Source organism: Acomys russatus, chromosome 10, assembly GCF_903995435.1.
Source record: "Acomys russatus chromosome 10, mAcoRus1.1, whole genome shotgun sequence".
Lineage (NCBI taxonomy): Eukaryota > Metazoa > Chordata > Mammalia > Rodentia > Muridae > Acomys > Acomys russatus.
In genome coordinates, this window is record NC_067146.1 from 49957080 (window position 1) to 49976211 (window position 19132).

Genomic DNA, 19132 nt, shown 5'->3' on the forward strand with positions numbered 1-19132 from the left:
ACAATAAAAGAAACAAGCAACCTAATTGCACATGGACAGAGGAATAAGATATCTCTATATATCACAAATATATATATATATCCAATAAACATGAAAAAGTTCTGCATCACTCATCATTTGGAAAATGCAAAACCAAAGCACAATGAAATAGCACTGTGGGAACCACCAAGGGGAACACATACAGAGAAACGTGATGATAGCAACAATGTGAAGAGGTTGGACGCCTTGTCCACTGGAATATAAAATGATACAGCTGTGGGGCTGGGGAGATGGCTCAGCTGAGGAAATGCCTTCCAAGAAAGCACTGGGGGTTGCGGTAAGATCCCCAGCACTCACATAAAATCCTGGGGAGATGACACCCATCTGCAGCCTAGTTCTGTAGCTGGAGACAGGTGAGTCTCAGGAGCTCGGCGGCCAAGCAGTTCAGCGATTGGTTCGGTGAGAAACTGTCTCCAAAAACAATGTGAGACCAATAGAGGAGAACATTTGGTGCCAGCTTCCGGCCTCCACATACGTGTGCATGCCTACCCAGCCACACCCAGCCACACCCAGCCACGCACAAATACCGATGATGCAATGGTGGAAACAGTATGGTATGCTTAAAAAAAATAAAACATGAGATCATTAGGTGATTTAGAAATTCTACTTCTGAGTATGTACTACATACAAGAAATCAAACTTTGAACAGCCAAGTGTACACTATGGGTCTGAGTAGCTTTATTCACAATAGTATTTTTTTTTTAGAGGAAATAATCCCAAGCACTGTAAATCACTGAATGGATAAAGAAGAGGCCCACACAGAAGAAAAAAACGTACTATCAAGTATTCTGTACAAAATCTTGGAACCGCTATATAAAAGCCCATCCAGAACAGATCAAAGACCTAATGTAAACCCAGAAACTACTAGAAGAAACCACAGGGAACACTGTTAGATGCTGCTATAATGATTTTCTGGATAGGTACCCTTCTCAAATAAAGCAGGAAACAAAAGAAAGAATTGAAGTCCAGTTACATCAAGTTAAAAATAGTTCTGCCTTACAAAGGAAACTGTCAGCACAGTGAAGAGACAGCATACAGAATGGCAGAAAATGTTTACCAATATTTGCTGATAAATGGCAAATAGCAAGAATATATATGAAACTAAAGGAACAGCTAAAGTATATGATCCAATAAAAATGAGCCAGTAATTTGAATATATACTTCTCACAAAATGAGTATATGAAAATGTGCTCAGTAGCAAACTATAGCCATCCCATGTCACTTAGAATGACTGTTAGCAAAACTCCAAACACAGCAAATGTTGTCGAGGATACTGAGAAGATTAACTATTAGATGTTCTTAGGGGAAATGTAAATGAGTGTGGCAGCTGTGGCTGAAGGCACAGAGGTACCGCCAAATTAAAGAAAAAAAAAAAAAACGAAAAAAAAAAAAAAAAAAGTCAGGCTACCATTTGGTCCAACTGGGCTATTCTGTGAAGGTTACTATTAATGGTCAACTTGACATCTAGAATCACCTGGAAAATGGACCCCCACACAGCAAGCCGGTGGGGAGTCGCCATTGCTGTGTTAAATGAGGTGGGAAGGCCCACCCACTGTGAGTGTCACTGTTCTAAGGCTGGCAACCTACAGTGTAGAAGAGGAGGGGGCGGCTGGGGCTGAGCAAGCGGCAGTGTGCATTCAGCACTCGGCTTCCTGTGAATGCTTCAAGCTCCTAGTGCCTTGACTTCCAGCCAGGATGGACTGTGTAGCCTTGAACTATGAGCTAGAATAAATATGCCATGTCCCTTTTAAGCTATTTTTGTTGAATTTGTTTGTTTGTTTTTTGAGACAGGGTTTCTCTTTGTAGCCTTGGGTGTCCTGGACTCCATTTATGTAGACCAGGATGTCCTTAAACTCAGAGCTCCACCTGCCTCTGCTTCCCAGAGTGCTGGGATTACAGGCATGCTCTACCACGGCCAGCTTGTTAGAATATTTTATTACAATGTGGGGGTGGGGGTGGGGGACAGGACAACACCTAAGACAATATCCAAAGGTTACCCAGGTTTATACCTCAAGGAAATGACATCAGTATACCAACAGAGACAGCCCCTGCTCTCCTTACTACTGGACCCACATGAAGCCTGAGCTGCCCATTGGCTACATCTATGTAGAAGACCTAGGTCCAGGGCATGCATGGTCCTCGGTTGGTGCTTCATATCCGCAAGCCCCTCTGGGCACTGGTTAGTTGGCTCTGCTGGTCTTCTTGTGGAGCTCTTGTCACCTCTAGGTCCTTTTATCCTTCTCTCCACTTTCCCACTAGACTCCCCATGGATGCTTGGCTGTGAGTCTCAGCATCTGTTTCAAAGTGCTGCTGGGTGGAGCCTCTCAGAGGACAACTCTGCTAGGCTCCTGTCTGCAAGCATAGCAGAGTATCATTAATAGTGTTAGGGGTTGGCTCTCTCCCACGGGGTGGGTCTTGGGTTGGACCAGTCATTGGTTGGACATCACTTCAATCTCTGGTTTATTTGTTCTATCTTTATCCCTGCATGTCTTGTATGCAGGGTAAGTTTTGGATCAAAGTTTTTGTGGGTGGGTTGGTGTTCTCCCTCTACTGAGAGTCTTGTCTGGTTAGAGGCTGGCCTCTCCAATCTCCATGGCCCCTGCTACTAGGAGTTAGAGCCCCCTCATATCCTCCCAGAGGTTTATTTTGAATTAGATTTCCAGCTGGTCACAGAGATGGCCCCACCCACAGTTTTTTTCTCTCTGCAGGCTTCTGTCCTCCTGCCCTGCTCTCCCCAGGCCTGATCTCCACCCTTATGTCTCTCTGTGCCCCTCTCCTACCTTGTTTCCTCTCTTCAACAACCACTTGTTTATGCAAATATTATATGTCAACAAAAGTTAATTTTAAAAATCTGAACAGAAAAAATATTGAGATCCACAAGGTAGCATAATTCACCCTTCAGAAGACAACAAAACTCTGATGCCAACCAATAACATGGATAAAATGTGAAGACATTGCGTTAAATGAAGTGAGCCAGGCACAAAAAGATAAGTACTGCACGATTCCAATTGTGAAGGAGTCAGGGTTATTTGATGCTTAGGTAGAGCGCCGGATAGGAAATCATCTAGATTTCAGTTGGGATGAGGAGAAGGAGGAGGAGGAGGAGGAGGCATCCTGGAGATGAACGGTGCAGTGGACGAACAACAGTGTGAACGGACTTGATGGGGCTCAAGTCTTATAAACTTACAGTCATTAAAAATGGTTACATTTTCTATTGTGTACATTTTGCCAGAACAAAGAAAGCAGTACGATTTTGGTTCTCACGTGCCTTTCTCCCCATCTCCTCTCCCTCTATATCCTTTTTTTCCTCCTACCTCTTTTTGTAGTACTGAGAATTGAACCAGGGCCTCATACTTGCTGGCGTTTTGCGTTTTCTGCTTTTCTGTAGAATGTACAAGAGGCCAACCAAATGGCTCAGCCGGCAAAGGCACTTATTACCACACTCTACCTGGGAATCCCATGGGGTGGAAAGAGTTCATTTTTGATTTGATTCAAGATTTACTCCATGAGATAGAGCCCATAGCTGGCAATACTAAGGTGGCCAAAACCCTAAGACTATACAGGTCATGGACCACAGGGAAAACTCTACTATTGCTCTGCTAAATAAACATAGCAATAAAATGACTCCTGATGCTGTACTGCTGGGCCCCTGCTCTCATAGGTGGTGTAGTTAGCACAGAGACTCACACAGGGTGATGTGAAGAGAATGAGAGACTTTGGGGGCACGCAGCTCTGAGTGGGATATGCCATCAATCCTTGCCCCCAGGCTCAAGGATCAATGAAGAGCAGGAGGTAGAAGATGATAAAAGCGCCAAAGGTAGCAGATGACTCCCAGGAAGCAGTGTCTTCCAGACAGACAAGCTCAGAGACTGCGACAGCACACACAAGACATGCACAGCTCCAACCAGACAGAGCCCCAGCACTGAGAGGGGGAGTGGACACAGAGTCCTAGACCTAACCAGGAAGCTGTTTGCCACTGATGCTGCTGGGAAGAGACATCAGTGCTCTCCGATTGAGTGGCACTGAGTCTATCACACTGGGCAGGCTCCTTGTCCAGGTGCCACTGGTTAACACAAAACAGATTCCATGGTTTTTGTGTACTTTCTGTATTCTTTTTAACTAGGGTTTTGTTGTTGGTTTTGGGTTTGGCTTTTCATTTGAGAGAGGACATTGAGTGGGCAGAGTGACAGGGAGGATCTTGGAGAAGTTGGAGGGGGAAGGAGAGAATATGATCGAAATGTATTATATAAAATGTATTAACTTAAAGCAAGACAAATGGGAAACTATTTTAGACATAGATTAGTACACATTGTTGAAATGAACTTCATGTCTGACCATGTGACTGGTGCATCTGGAACTCTCCACTGTTGAAGGACATAAGAAATTGTATTACATACTTAATGTAGATGGGGAGGAATCCTATTTTTGTAGAAGTTTCTTTTAATTTTCTAACAGTAAAGGCACAATCTGGGTGTGATTGTATAAAAAGCAGGGCACACTTGCAGCCTCGGTCAGGCCGGCGCTTTCCTAAGCTGTGTTGCTCCCTCCACCGTGAAGGACAATGCTGGTATGGTGAACAGTTTGGAGGTTTTAAAGTGCTAGAAGGCAGCTTTGATAAATAGCTGTGTAAAAGTTCAAGTTACCAAATAAACTCTACAGGCTGCTTGTCCTGTGTTACTTAATTCTACTTGTACCTGACAATGCTAGCTTTGCAACTTTCGACGCTATTGGCACTTTAAAGTACAGAAAGCTCAAGAAAGTATTGTTATGATAGCAAACAGCTTCGCAGCAGTTTTCCTTTCAGCATTTGGGAATTGTGTCTCTTGGCTAAAACTGTGCAGTGTGTAAGGCTGAGCTATTTAGAACTTGGATATCCTAAGAGATTATTTAACTTTGTCAATGGACATTACTACATAAGCCAAAGCAGCTATTACCAAGACTGGCCACCAGCAAAACGGAGGGGACATTTATGTTTGATGCTCCAAGGCCCTGGTTCCAGTCGTGTCTCCTAATTTTGTTCACTTCCTACTTGTTCTAAAAATAAAAATCACATTGATATGGACTTAATATCTTCATTAAACAAAAGCATAATAAAGCTCCTCCCCCCGTTCGATTTCTTCTCCATTTCCCTGTGCTTCTCGCTTCTGTTTTCCTGTCATCTTTATCCCATTTCTGCAGCTCTTGGGATCAACTTCATTCCATTGCACTGTATTTTTGTCTACTGTGTTTGGGTGGGGATGGCAGGAAAAATCAGAGAAGATGGACCACATAATGAACATCAGATGCTGGGTATTTGTAGAGTCGCCAAGAGCACATACCCACACTCAGACACACACATACATACACAATTAAAAACAAAATAATTCATTGAATAGTGGGGACAATGCTGTGACACGGTGAATGGGGTCAGGAGCACTGATGGAGGATATACTTAAAGACCAAATAGCTTTCACTCAAGACTGACTCAGGTCTGAAAGTCCTTGCTCCCAACTTTAAGTCTCCCCTCCCCCACCATGAGGTCAGCTATGTGTCCATTTTTGCTTGCTTTCTCTTGTTTTCTAAAGTCCTTATCTCCAAGATTAGTGCAGCAGAGCCTGGTTGAAGTGGAGGGAACGGCCCAGTTGAAAACACCCAGGCCTTCATCTTTCCTGTGGCGATCAAGGATTGGGCTGACATTTAGAATCACAAAATGCTGCACCCATGAACGACATCATAAATCTCCAATGTGACCATCTCACATGGCAGATGACAGTGCCAAGCCGAGCTGCCCAAGGCGCTGTCGAGGGCCTGGGAATCAGCACAAGGCATTCATCAAGGGTCACTGACGACATCCCAATGCTCGTCTCTTTCTCACGTCTTGGGATCATGTGAGATGATCACAGTAACAAGATGAACACTTACTTTAAATTTACATGTGACTAATAAAACTTGTGTCTATCTTTTTGTGTGCCACAGCCATCCTCGCAATTGATTTGCATCAGCCATCAAAAGGCACACCCTTTTCACACACGCAGCCGTGACCAGAACAGTTCCATGTTAAACACAGGAGCAGAATGAGTGGTCACAGGCTGCAGTGGTCAGTGATGAGGTTAAGGGGAGACAGGAGTTGGGTTGTTTCACAGCTTTTGATAACGCTCATTGGTGATTTCCTTTCTCTGCCACCCTAGGTAGCAGGAAATTGTCCTGATTACAGATAACATCGAAGCAGAAGCCAAGTAAGTTAAGGCTTCACCTCAGAGTGCTACAATGAGAAAACCAAAAACAGAAACATTTTTAAAAGATTTCCAGTGAAGGACTTAGGTGGGGCACTGGTTATTAAAAGAACAATACTTACTTCAGTTTCCTTAGTCATCAGCAATGGTAGACATGACCTTTTGAAGTTATTTTTAAAATATATTTTATTAATTTATTCATGTTACATCTCAATTTTTATCCCATCTCTTGTATCCTTCCATTCCTCCCTCCCTCTCATTCTCCCCTTACTCCCCTCCCCTATGACTGTGACTGAGGGGGACTTCCTCCCTTGGATATGCTCATAGCGTATCAAGTCTCTTCTTGGTAGCCTGCTATCCTGACTCTGAGTGCCACCATGCCTCCCCATCCAGGGGACGTGGTCAAATATGGGACACCGGAGCTCATGTGAAAGTCAGACCCCACTCAACTGTGGAGAATGTCCTGTCCATTGGCTAGATCTGGGTAGGGGTTCGAAATTTACTGCACGTCTTGTCCTTGGCTAGTGCCATAGTTTGAGGGTCCTAGAAACCTACAAGAATAACATGATGGGCAGATCTGGGTCCAGGGGTCCTTTTTAAGTTATTAAAGCTTTACATGCTGATGTATATTTCAGAGACTTTGGAAACTTTTAAAAGTGAATTTCTAAGCCAGGCACGGTGGCACACACCTGTAATTCTAGCACTCAGGGAGGCAGAGCAGGCAGATCACTGTGAGTTCGTGGCCAGCCTGGTCTACAAAGTAAATCTAGGACAGCCAGGGCTACAAGAGAAACCCTGTCTCAAACAAAACAAAACAAAAAGGTGAATTTCTAAGAGTGTAAGGACAGGTCTTTAAAAGGTATGTATGTTGCATAAATTATTCACTACCAGAGAATTAGTTTGATATTTTTGTGTTTCCATAACTAGATAATGAAATAAAATACTGAAATGTTTTAAGCTAAATTCTAAAGTTGAAGGTATATAGATAATATAACAAGCACATTGCATATTATATACAACATTACAATGTACCTATATGTTATATACTATATAAATTCATATTAATATATTATTCAAAATGCCAAATGTAAACAAAATAGAGCTCTAAGGAATGCAAGTGATAAAACATGTAAAATTAATTTAATCATCCCAGCTTAAAACGTGGAGAGGTTCTCAAGAATTTAAAGCCATGTATTTTATAAAAATGTATAGTCCTCACTTATTCATGGATTCCATCTTTGAGAGTTTATCCACACACCAAATTTATGTGTGGGGCTGGAGAGATGGCTCAACGGTTAAGAGCACTAGCTGCTCTTCAGAGGATCTGGGTTCCATTCCTAGTACCCACATGGAGGCTCACATTCATCCATAACTCCAGTTCCAAAGGATCTGATATCATCCTCTTCTGGTATCCAAGGGCACCAGGTACCCACATGGTGCACAAACATATGTGCAGGCAAAACACTCATATACACAAAAATAAATCAATAAAATGAATTTAATCATGTATTAGTGTCACATATAAAATAATCAACTTGTCATGTGGGGGTTTCAGTCCCTTCACTGATGGAGCTTAGAGAGGTGCAAGCTATTCGCCTCATGGCTGGAAGTGAAAGAGGAAAGAAAAGCTTGGGGTCCCATGATCCCCTTCGACAGCCAGCCTCCATCACCTGAAAATTTCACCCAGGGTTACCTCAAAGATTCCGGAGCACCCCAGTAGTGTTAGCCTGATGATCAAGCATAAAGTACATGGGCACTTCGGACCCACACTGTAACAACTCTAAAGTCTATGGGGTCATTTAGGGGCACATGCACAGAGAGTGGCACGTTTCTTGAGTTGCTTAAGACGCTATTCCTAGCTCAAGTGAAAGACAATGCCCTGCCTTCTTCAGGGCGGGTGTGGGCTTTGCTAGTAGCAGAACTGAGGGGCTGATTCATCTGGAATCACAAAAGCCTTTGCTGTGCCCCGTGAGTAGAGGGATCACCGGCTAAGCCTCTGTCAGGAAGGTATTACATAGTTTCTTAGCTATGAGTCCTGCATCAACAATGTATATGTAATAAGGCATCTTTAAAGAGGAATACAATAAAAAAAAAAAAACCAAGGTTGTATTCTGATTTGTTAAAAACAGTTATGGGGACAGCCGTCCAGAAACCTAACCCTCAGAGCACTGGTCCATCACATTTGCTAGCTTGGCACTTGGGATGACTGTAGGGTATATCTACCATAACTGACAAGAAATGAAGATAAGAGGCCAAAAGCCACACCTTGTTTTTGTTAATTTGTTATATTTTATCGTTTTTTTTTTGTTTTAAGAATATAAAAAGAAACTAATATTAATCTCCAACATAAGACATGAATATGTTTTGTTTCCTCACTATTGGTTATATCACTGTTTCTAAGTCTCTGCAAATTTAACTAGATGACAACAAATGAGATGAAATAATTTGAGAGCCTCCTGGATCCTCCAAGTGCCTTGGTTTGGTGTAGGGTTTATAACAAGACATTGTGGTGGCAAGTACTGGCTAATGGGCAGCCCAAGGCTCCTGTGGAACATTTCAGTTCCAGTAACAACTGACCTTAGGGATATCAATACCAGCCTGTTCTCATTAAGGTTCCATCTCTCTCTCTCTCTCTCTCTCTCTCTCTCTCTCTCTCTCTCTCTCTCTCTCTGTGTGTGTGTGTGTGTGCGCGCGCGCGTGTGTGTCACAGGAGAAAGGACATAGACTTTGGAATCAGACTCAAGATCGACTTCCTGCTGTGTTTCCTAAGTACCATAAAAGCACTAGTTTGTTACTGCTAGAGTTCCTTCTGTGCTCAACTGTATGGACAGGTGGTCACAGTGGAGACAGTACCTGAGAAAGCATCTGGCACAGCTACTTGCACAGCACTCTGCCCCGGGGGGTTACAAGCTCCAGGGGTGAACCAAGCCTCTTTCTTGTAGTTGCTTAGTGTCTGCCTTGTCATCTGTTGTGCTTTGAGACACAGTCTTGCTGTGTAGCTCAGGGTCTCCTTGAATTGATGATCTTCCTGCTTCAGCCTCCTAAGTGGGGGCATTAGAGGTGAACACCCAGTTGGGGACAGTGCCTTTTTTTAAAGTTGAGAATACCTGAAGATCACATATCATAGCATCTAAGAGGAATGCTGAGGCGTTCAAGGCCAGCCCGAGCTACTTGAGAACCAGTCTAAATAGACAGATCTCAGAGTGCCTTAAGCAATACAAATAAATAATTTGGAATTATCTGTGTCAGTAATGTTGAAATAATTTTTAGGCAATAAAGTCCTTTTTAGTCAGAAATCTTATGAGAGGTCAGTGTGCACAATAAATTTAAGGGAAGCAGGTTTCCTGCCCCGAGCTCCTGGGCTGGGTAACGGGGAGGGACAAGTACTCGCTGTGATGCAAGAGTGATGCGCTTCCAAGTGGTTTAAACGCTGATGATTATAAATCCTATGCTAAAAGGCAGCATTATTTTCTTCTTCTGGTTTTCTTCTTCTTCTTCTTCTTCTTCTTCTTCTTCTTCTTCTTTCTTCTTCTTTCTTCTTCTTTCTTCTTCTTCTTCTTCTTCTTCTTCTTCTTCTTTGAGAGAGAGAGAGAGAGAGAGAGAGAGAGAGAGGAAGAAGAAGAAGAAGAAGAAGAAGAAGAAGAAGAAGAAGAAGAAGAAGAAGAAAAAGAAGAGAGATAATCCAAATTCGCGGAAAGTCTAGCCTTCAAAAAGAAACAGGACGTCTTTGATGCCCCAAACTAGTAGGGACACAAAATCATCTCCATCTTAGTCATGCTTAGTGGGAAGAAGCTCACAGACATTTAGGACTTTTAAACTCAAACAAAAATGCAATACAACCCACGGCAGACATTCTGTTATGAGTGGTTTTGACTGACAAAGGATGACTGCCTTTTGCCAGCTGCACTTGCAGAAGACCCTCTCCTCCTCTCCTGTCGCTCCACCGCGCGGCTTCTGAGACTGTGATGCAAACGTGCCCGCCCTTTTCTGGGAACACAGAAAGCCTGAGTCAGGCAGCTGTGGCTATTAAAGCGCTGGGTTGGGCTGGGCTGCAGGCACAGCAAGGATGAGGCTTCCTGGCTGGTTCTGGCTGAGCTCCGCGGTCCTCGCTGCCTGCCGAGCGGCGGTGGCGCACAACCTGACTGGGCAGCTGGAGGATGCGAGCGCCCCGGCCGCCTGCCCGGCGAAGCTGGAGGGCAGCGGGAAGTGCGAGGGGAGCCAGTGCCCCGTCCAGCTCACTTTGCCCACGCTGACCCTCCAGCTCCCGTGGCAGTTCGGCAGCATAGAGGAGGTGCTCAAAGAAGTGCGGACCCTCAAGGAAGCCTTCGACAGTCTGAAGAAATCTTGCCAGGACTGCAAGTTGCAGGCTGACGACCATGGAGAGCCTGGTGGGAATGGAGCAGGGCCAGCCAAGGACAACCGAGTCCAGGAACTGGAGAGTCAGGTGAACAAGCTGTCCTCGGAGCTGAAGGACGCAAAGGAGGAGATACAGGGACTGCAGGGGCGCCTGGAGACGCTTCATCTTGTAAATATGAACAACATCGCGAACTACATTGACGACAAAGTGGCAAATCTAACCGTTGTGGTCAACAGTTTGGATGGCAGATGTTCCAAGTGCCCCAACCAAGAACAAGTCCAGTCACAGCCGGGTAGGTGTAATGAGGTTCTTAGCGTTTGTTCGTGAAAGCTGTATAGTCGGATAGTGGCCATAAACATTAACCGGAAGGAGTAAGTTAATGAGCCTTTCATTTGCTAAGTTGCAGCGGGAGAAACACCTGTTTTCTCAAATGAGACACAGAATTGGCAAGTGGTCTCATTATAAAAAGCCCATTATTTGTATTCCTTGCAGACCACTTGCAGTCTCTGAGCTTCCCTGCTAGCCGACCTACCTACAAGGAGAAGCTGATTCCTCCAGGGCTACTGTGTTTAGTCCGTCTCAATCTCTGAATACGGGATAGAGAGGGAAAGCCCCGGCTGTGCTTACACAGGTCTCTGGAAAGCAGGTCTTGGGTGGCCAATGGTCTCTTCTCAGAGCAGCTCATGGTCTTTATAAGGCTTTAAGCAAACAATCAACTATGCTCGATTCTCAACTATCTAGTGAGAACCTGAGATTTTCTACATGGATGCAAAGCAGCTTTGTGTGCGCAGAACTTTTTGCTCTGAGGCTTAGTGGCATATCTATTCTGACCTCCCAATTAATTAATGTATTTAAGACCACAAGCCTAGCTGCATACTGTGCCCACGGCATTGCTTCCCATAATCCCTGGACTCCTAGGACTTCTGTGGGTGGGGTTGCCACACCCTACAAGACCACCTCCATATTAGGATCTGTGTGCTCAACCTGACTGTGAGGTTAGTGGGACATCGTAGAGATCACTTCTATTTGGAATCTCCTGGAGACGATAGGTCATTGTGTCAAGGACTACTGTCACTAATGACCCTGGGAGACATTCATGTTTTAAGTGACATCACAAGGTACATATTAAATATGACACTGCATAGTAACTTGTAATGATATGAAAATATTCCACTATTTACTTTTCTCCTAAAAGTTTTAGGAAATGATTATTTTGAGTTCTAAATCCACACAATAGATTTTTGTGCCTCCCAAGTGTCTTATATAAAACTTTCTTTACCTGACTCAAGCTTTTATTAAAATTAACTGAGAACAAGTAGTCTCTGACTCTACAAAACCATTAACTGATTGCACTGAGCATAGTCACCCTGTTGCTTCTTCTAGAAATCAAACTATGAAATAATGGCTATATATACCTGCCTGAATAATACTTTCAGGATAACACTGCTGTATTACTGGGAAAAGTCTTTCAAAACCAAATTTGGATCTCTTCATACAGTTCTCCAATGAAATGAGAGTGAGTTTCTGAGCAATGCTGCGCACCGCAAGGTGGCACTTCACTTGGAGCTTGTCCTATACCATTTGCCCATCTGTCTAGGATGTGGTCCTAGGAGACTTGGGCTCCCCTAAGCTTTAGCACACAATGGTTATGAGAGCAAGCTGTCAGGCAGACTTAACTTTATGCCCTAGCTCTGTCACTGAACACCTATTTGAAGAGGTTTAAAGTCACTGATCTTCTTTGAGGCTAAATAACTTTATAAGCAAGCTGGCAGTGATACCCACACCACAAGGTTGGTGTGTAGATTCAGTGCAAACATGTCCCAGTGCTAGGCAGAGCTTCTGGAGGAAGTTGGTCTTGTTCAACCTTGCATATACTTATTCTTGTTGCTGTCTGCTGGTAGTGTTGCCACCCTTATCACCATCCAGGATAGTCCTGTGTTCTTAATAACACCGGTGGGTTCTGAGGCCTTAACAGCATCTGTTAACCAGGTTCAGGTGAGCATATCAGAGCCAGGTTCCATTATCACCATCAGCTAAATTGCTTTTGAGTCTAAGAATTCTTCGGATGCACAGCTTTGATTGACAAATCCCATGCTTTTCTCTCTTCCCTCTTTCAGTTCAACATCTGATACACAAAGATTGCTCTGACCACTATGTGATAGGAAAAAGAAGCAGTGGGACCTACAGAGTCACCCCTGATCCCAGAAACAGTAGCTTTGAGGTGTACTGTGACATGGAGACCATGGGGGGAGGTTGGACAGTGCTGCAGGCTCGCCTTGACGGAAGCACCAACTTTACCAGAGAGTGGAAGGACTACAAAGCAGGCTTTGGAAACCTTGGACGAGAATTTTGGCTGGGGAATGATAAAATTCATCTTCTGACCAAGAGTAAGGAAATGATTTTGAGAATAGACCTCGAAGACTTTCACGGCGTCGCTCTGTACGCCTTGTATGATCAGTTTTACGTGGCTAATGAGTTTCTCAAATACCGATTACATGTCGGTAACTACAATGGCACAGCGGGGGATGCCTTACGTTTCAGTAAACATTACAACCATGACCTGAAGTATTTCACCACCCCAGACAGAGACAATGATCGGTACCCCTCTGGGAACTGTGGACATTATTACAGCTCAGGTTGGTGGTTTGATGCATGTCTCTCTGCAAACTTAAATGGCAAATATTATCACCAGAAATACAAAGGCATCCATAATGGGATTTTCTGGGGCACCTGGCCTGGTATAAGGCAGGCACAGCCTGGTGGCTACAAGTCCTCCTTCAAGCAGGTCAAGATGATGATTAGACCCAAGAATTTCAAGCCATAAGTTACTAGTGTGCATCTTTCCACGTACTCACTATGTAAGAGGGCAGCAAATTCCTTCAGCTCTCTTACCATACACCTGAGTTTATACTCCTTTCCTATGGCTGAGCATTTCCTTTTAAGCTTTACAGCTTTTAAAATAAAGACTCCTTTGTTGCTGTTGTACAAGGAATGCCTGAAGCACTGGAAATATTGCCATTATATTTACAAACCCTTTATTTTTATTAGTTGAAAAGTTTCCCACTATTTTTATTATGTTTTTTTACAATTAAAAATTAAATTATTCAGCAGGCTGAACTCTATATGTGCAGTTTTTATTTTCACTAGTCCTAAACGTGCACATTTGAAAATACATCAGTTGTTTCAGGGCACAGTAGGTATTCATGCATCTGTAGCCAACAACTGTAGTAGTTCCTTTGGGCCAAGAACGTAAGACATTTTAGTTCTCAAAAAAGAAGGGGGCATAATATATGTAGCTATACTTACTCATGTAATGTAAAACATGGCATTAAAATACCTTAAAATGTGGTGGCATATATGTCTCTTCCCCCTCCAAATTGGGGAAACAGTGGAACCCTGAAGACTTTGGTTCCATGGTTAATTCATTCATTGTTCGTAGCCGGTTAGACCACTGAAGGCGAAAGCTGCTTCGTTATCTCCCTCTGCTCTATATGCACAATAATTTTTAACATAAGGTGCTAGACTACTGTAAGGCCTCCTTAGGGAATGGCATGGTGGGGAAAAGCATCCTATGCTATCCTATGCCTAAAAGGATTAAAAGCCAGTCCTCTGCCTAAAGCAACACTCATTGTCAAGGAATCCTAGGAAGCTGACTTTTTAAAGGATAAATTTATTTATTAAGATGAGCTTTGAGATAGTAGTTCAAATATTATATATTTTAATCCTAAATAGTAGATTGCTTATTTCATTCTCAGAAATTCAAAGGAAAAAATATATATATTTTTAGCCAAACGTAAGTACTTGGAACTTTTACAATCCCTTCATTTTGGAATGCCAAGGATCAAATCAAAAGGCTTTGGAAACAGGGATGGTTTCAGAGAGCGCCGCCCAGCTTCACATTAAATGCGCTTGAGTAGAACCTGAAGTGTGGCATGTAGTCAAGTGTATGGAGTAACGGACTCTACAGCATGCAATGTGCAAGCAGTAACTTTGATCTTTAAGGTTTGCTGTGGTTTCAAATACACCAAACAAGTTTTCAAACTGCATTCACAAAGATTCAACTTTACTTATTCTTTAAACATAGTTAGGAAGTTTAGTTATTGACTTGACTACTTAAATTTTCAAATATGCAGCCATTGTTAAAAAATCTTTAAAATGAGCAAGATATTGTTTTTTTTAATATAAAACATGACATTTTCAGGTAAATATAATAACAATTAAGCTATCACTAATATAACCAAATTACCAGAGTAAGGTAAATGCATGCTGAATTAAATAACCAAAATGTAAAATGTAGATTTCAAAGGCTGTTTGCCTACTTGGTAGAATACTGAATGTAAGTGGCATAATTAATTTTATTTCTTTTATAATTTTTAAAAGACTAAGAAGATTTTGATATTATACAATGTATGTGTTTCAAATCCTGTTTACTATATGTAACCTATAAGTCTAACAACATTTTAGTCATAAAATGGACTTATTATAGCAAAAACCCCTGATATTCATGTTTAGTGTGTCTTTTTCTAACAATAAATCCATGTAAATACTCTATCTCTACACATTTAATGGATCAACATTTTTTTTTTCTATTATACTCCTAAGATGTTTTTCTAACAAACTCTTTAACACAGAAATTTATTTTTGGAATCATTTTCCGTCACTCACTTAAAAGTATTTTGCAGACTTTGGTAATCTGTAACCTGCTTATTGAAACAGTCCTTTGCCTTGACTGTTCACTAACGATGGCAGTGCTTACAACGCACCCTGTGTGCAGACAAGTGTCTAGAGTCTTTGTGCCATTTGGGTGGCTAACATTGACCTAATTGCTATGTTGTTGTTGAGCATTGCTCAGCCTTTACAAATGGTGAGTGAAACTAGTTTCTTAGGAAGTTGGTTGGTTCACCTGTCATTAAATGAGTAGTAATGTGCCAAATGCACTCCTGTGTCCGATGGACAGAGTTTGTGTATGCGAAGCAGAAGCAGCATTTGAATGACAATATTGTCTGATCCTTGATTTCAATAGCTTCCCCTCACCCCTCAAAAAGTTTTAAAGATAGAATGTATTACGTAATTACAATAAACTCTTGTTTAAAAATCATTTTCATTGCTGTATAATTAAGGTTATGTTTCCTTTTTAAAGCCTTGTAAAATATAAGATTTAATCTTCATATGTATCCTTCAGTGTGGGAATGGTGCTTGTAAAGTGATATTTACAGGCCTATTCTTATCCGAAAAGTTGAGCTGTATTTACTTAATCTAGATAATATCCCTGAGTCTTTTAAAACGCTGAGTATTATCTTTTCAAAGGAAGCAAGGCAAATAGAGGAACACCATTATCCATTTCCTTTTAGAATGCTGTTGACACATCCTCAGTACAGAATTTTCAGTTTCCCTGTGTGGCATTTAACTCTATCTCTTCTTTTCTATCATTGATGCTACTGGTTGGGCTTAGCACTCCTTCCTTCCCGAGGATAGTGCAAGCGCTTCCTGGTGGTGGGCTATTCCTTCATGTTCTCTGTATTCTAACTCATTTCCCATGTCATAGCCAGAGGGGCTATTCAGAAATACGATTCTGCTATTTTGCTGCACACTGCTAGAAACCTTCAACATCTTCTCCATTCCTCTAAGATGAAACCCTACAGTAAACAAGGCCCATACTTTGAGCACCATTCTCTGCCAGTACTTTCTTGTGTCCTACCGGATGCCTTGTGCGTGAACACACTGTTTTATGCTCCTCTCTCAGTCTAGCTAGAATACCATCCTCTGCCTCTGAGACCTCCTGTCTTCCCACTCATGATTAAGAGCAGGGGTTCAGGAGCCAGACTTCCCAGCTTGGAATTGCAGCTATACCATCTGCAATAAGTACCAGAATGGGCAAGAAACTTGTTGTCACTTGGTTCGTTAAAATGGGAACTCAATGTGCCTGGAAGCTTTATCAGAAGGATGAAGTGAGGTAACACACACAAAGCACTGAGCACCTGCATATGACTCACTGTCACCATTGTCCTGAACAGCCTTATCTTCTGGGCAGGCTCTCCTTGGGGATGTTACCTTTCCTCCATCTTATTATTATATATTACCCAGGCATTGTCTGAGTTCTGTACTGAAATCAGTGTGTTTGGACAGGCATAAAGGAGATGTGAAACAGAAATGCTGTTACTCAAAGCAGTTTAAAGTTATGTGGCCAATTTCTCAGAAGCCAGAGTCATAACTGGGGAAGGAGTTAGTCATGTTGAATCTCGGTGTTTGAGAGCTGGGGACATGACAGTAACAAGCTTTTAAAAGTGCCCGTAGGGATGTCCCTATGTACACATGTCTCGCACATGAAAATGAATTACCAGGTTGAGCAATGAATGTCTCATAAATGGATTTCCTATAGAAAAAGCACTGTTTTTTCACACTACTTATACTGTGTTATAATCTGAGATGGATTTTACTCATGTAAAAATTTATGGATGTTTAAAATCATTTTTTAGACTACTGACACCATTGCAAAACATCTCGACTCTGAGCTCTTCCCTTCCCTTTCCTCCATTTCGTTCAGAGCTTTGCTAAGCCGCAGCCCTTACCAACTCAGGCCCTTACCATGGTCTTTGTTACTGACTATGAAGAGCCAGAAATGAGAAAACAGGTCTGTTTGCAGAGCCTAGAATACTTGACTTCCCAAACGTGACTGTGTCTCTCTTCTAGCTTGAGGGGTTCCCTTCCTTAATGTTTCATGAAGCTCATTTTGTCTACCTGGAAGACACTGCCGCTGTCTTGGCTGAAGAAATTATTTAAGTTCTTCAGGCTCCTCCATCCCACTCACTAGAACCCACAAATCTTTAACAAGGGTGTGCTCTGATATCAAGCATCGAATCACACCGGTGGGGAAGTCTTTATACAATCCTTGCCAATATTTATCAGCAGAATGCTAGGGAAGAAATATGTAGGCAGATTCTGACGTTGACAAGAAAGAGTACATTTTAGAAATGATGGAAGCTGTTGCCATGCGCACACTCACCACAATTATCCATTCAAAGGCGAGTCAAGAACAAATGCTTGGCTCTAAGTTTGCCCACCTAATTAACATAAACCTATATTCAACAGCCGCTTATGTAAATAAAGCCAAGAAGCCAGAAATGTCTTTAAACTCTAAAACTTATGGAGATAGGACCTGTGTGTAGACTTTGCCTTAATTCATTTAACAGATATGTGTCCTGTCTTCCAGGAAGTCTTCTTGGAGGGTAGCGACATACCGCTGCCCAACACAGATAAACTCTGCACCTGACTTTAGATGAGGAGAAACTTTCATGATAAAAAAACTGAGCAGGTCTGAGGTAGTGCCAGTTAGTGCAGGGTGTGGAGGGGAGACCTCTCTGTGGTGATGACATAGATACAGGTATGTAAACAAAGGAGTAAGAAAGCAATATCTGAGCAAATACGTGAGAAAAACAAGTTCCAAGCCAAGGGAGCAAGAAGCATCAAAGCTTGGCATCTGGAGAGCAGTTAGCAGATTTGAGAGACAGCAAAGGGACCCATGTGCGAAAAGCAGAGTCTAGCCTGCTGTGGTCAAGAAAGTACGACGAGACAAAAGCTTAAAGGTCTGCAGGAGGACAGAGCGTAGGGCCACAGTGCTAGGTCACATAGGCCTTGCATACCCTGGCACGGATACCTCTCTTTCTGAGTAGATGAGGGCTGAAAATTTGAATAGAGGAGGAGCATCATTGCTGCCAGTTAGGAAAGGATGCTGCTTTGCTGTGGTTATAGGGTTTCCCCAGTATGATGGTGCCTACAGCAATCCTGCCCAGAGAGGTTGAGAGCACACATTTCAGTGTTTATGGTGAAGTCTGTTTGAGGTAGAGCTGACAAGCTTTGATCATCAGAGTCAGTTAGGGGTGGTTAAAAAAAATAGAGGCATCACAGCAAACCACAGTATTTCAGGTTGAGTAACTTTGAAAGACGGACCTGTCACTAACTGAAATGAGGACGTAGTCTGCCGAGGGAATCTATCTGATAGCGTGTAGAAAGAGGAACACAGCGGAGGATGAAATCAGAAGCTGATAGCATGTGAACATTGAGTACTTCTAAGCATAACTGGCATTGGCCTTAGTCTGGAGTTCAGGGAAGACACTCAGGGCTTAGAAATGCATTTGGGAACTGCTTAGGCACAGATGTAATAAACCCCAGGGACCAGACAAGATGACCTCGTAAATATGTAGACAGGTACACAGATTTTCATGCGGAGCCTGGACCAATTCGCCTCAGAAAGAGGTTGGAGGTAAGGAGTAACAGGATCCCACCATCTTATGATTACACCAGAGAGGTCTCAGGCATGGGTGGAGACCCATCAGAGGGCAGAATTTGACTCCCATTGAACTGAACACATATGTGCTCTAGATTATTTTAGGTTTGGATTTTATTTTCATGCCAGCAAAAAGTGCTTTCTTGTTGAGTCTTGTTCTATGTCCTTAGATCTCCTCTGGTGTTAGCAAGGCTCTTTTGTTGAATTAATTGCTGTCTTTGAACAAATGTGGTGTTTCAC

General features: G+C 42.6%; 2 protein-coding genes across 2 annotated transcripts in view; one reads left to right on the forward strand and one right to left on the reverse strand.

Moving 5' to 3' along the window:
• The window catches only part of Ccdc146 (coiled-coil domain containing 146), a 107505-nt gene that overhangs the window by 67194 nt on the left and 21179 nt on the right, over nucleotides 1-19132 (reverse strand). The gene's annotated exons all lie outside the window — the stretch shown is intronic.
• Nucleotides 10253-13521, forward strand: Fgl2 (fibrinogen like 2). Its single transcript, XM_051152104.1, has 2 exons — nucleotides 10253-10900; nucleotides 12726-13521. Exons 1-2 carry the CDS (start codon nucleotides 10318-10320, stop codon nucleotides 13430-13432), a joined length of 1290 nt encoding a protein of 429 aa, XP_051008061.1. The 5' UTR covers nucleotides 10253-10317; the 3' UTR covers nucleotides 13433-13521.

What these genes read in the sequence shown, in the direction of transcription:
- Fgl2 (XM_051152104.1), top strand. Translation starts at nt 10,318, where the DNA reads ATGAGGCTTCCTGGCTGGTTCTGGCTGAGCTCCGCGGTCCTCGCTGCC. An exon ending in ACAAGTCCAGTCACAGCCGG is followed by an intron (nt 10,901 to 12,725) that starts GTAGGTGTAATG and finishes TCCCTCTTTCAG; the next exon opens with TTCAACATCTGATACACAAA.